At 53.0% G+C, this 1,303-nt stretch overlaps 1 protein-coding gene across 1 annotated transcript in view; it reads left to right on the plus strand.

The window, feature by feature from the left end:
- The window catches only part of LOC143281261 (protein jagged-2-like), a 244,788-nt gene extending 243,702 nt beyond the window's left edge, over positions 1 to 1,086 (plus strand). The window contains exons 23-24 of the mRNA XM_076586377.1: positions 515 to 756; positions 868 to 1,086. Of these exons, the coding sequence (XP_076442492.1) occupies positions 515 to 756; positions 868 to 1,086 (461 nt within the window). The remainder of the gene's footprint in view (positions 1 to 514; positions 757 to 867) is intronic.
- Positions 1,087 to 1,303: the final 217 nt, after the last annotated feature.

The following is a 1,303-nucleotide window of genomic DNA, read 5'->3' on the forward strand; positions in this document are numbered from 1 at the left end:
TTTTTCTTTTGTTTTTATCACCAATTTCATTGTTTTATTGGTCAGGTTTTTTTTGTTTTGTTTTTTTGGTATATAATACCAATGTCGTTACTTTATATCTATTGGCCGAGAGAGAGGGGGTGTAACTTGGGCAAGACACTCTCCACTGTGATCAAATTCTAGCCCAGATTCCAGTCGGTCATAGTCAAACACGACTGACTATCATACACACACCCCAGCATGGGTCAAAGGATTAACCCTTTCGCCGCCAAGCTCGCATTTATGCACAGGCGTGGTAGAGGACCCATGTCACTGAAAGGTTACCATTCATTGGTCTGTTATCCATGAACCTACTGCTCTTAATGTTCGGTGGAAGGATAGGCCATATTTTCTATACATCGCAGGGGGAATCCCCAGCTATTCTTAACCACTGTCTTTTCTGTGTTTATACCACAAGGGAATTTTGTACTCTAAATTGGCTGGCGGTGAAAGGGTTAAGATATCATTATTGATTCTAGCTTCTTGCTTCATGCAGGTCAGGGCTACGTGATCCCCGTGGTGTGCTCCCTGATGGGGGCACTGGGCGTGCTGAGCATCGCCCTCCTGGTGCTCTGGCACAACCGCCAGAAGTCGCTACACCGCAAGCACCTGCAGGAGCTCTGCTTCGTCGACCAGAAGACCAACAACGAGAACGAGGAGAACCTCCGCCGCTACAAGAACCCCCTCTTCGAGACCGACAAAGGAGGGGGCGTGGGCGTGGGCGGTGGAGGAGGAGGAGTAGGGGGAGGAGGAGGGGGAGGAGTCGGGGTCGTCGGGGTGGGGTCGTCCAAGAACGTGCCCACGGGCGCCCACCACCACCACCATCATCACCATCACCACCACCAGGAGCTCCAGGACTACGACGTGGAGAAGTACGAGAAGAGTCCGCGGAGGCAACAGGGGGCGGTGTCCCTGCGCACGGACTCGCCCTCGGCCGGGGACTTCAACGACTACCGGGAGTGCACGCCGCCCTTCAAGACGGCCCACAAGAAGAACATCAACGTCCAGCTGGACCACCACGTCCACAGGTCCCGGGTCTATGCCTCGGAGCGGGAGGTTGTGGTGTAGCAGCTGCAGCAGTAGCTGTGGTGTGGCGGTGTGTGTCGCGGTGGTGGTGGGTCTGCTTGCCAAAATGTGTGTTTGACGTTTAAAAAAAAAAAAAAAAAATCTATAGTGTGGAGATCAAGGCCCAGTCTCTGAACAACTTGACCTTAATTAGGGGCTGTGGGGTCGCCAGCCAATGATAGGTCGTTGATAAACTCGGCTCTGCTGCAGCAGCATGGAG

Source organism: Babylonia areolata, chromosome 4 (assembly GCF_041734735.1).
Source record: "Babylonia areolata isolate BAREFJ2019XMU chromosome 4, ASM4173473v1, whole genome shotgun sequence".
Taxonomy (NCBI): domain Eukaryota; kingdom Metazoa; phylum Mollusca; class Gastropoda; order Neogastropoda; family Buccinidae; genus Babylonia; species Babylonia areolata.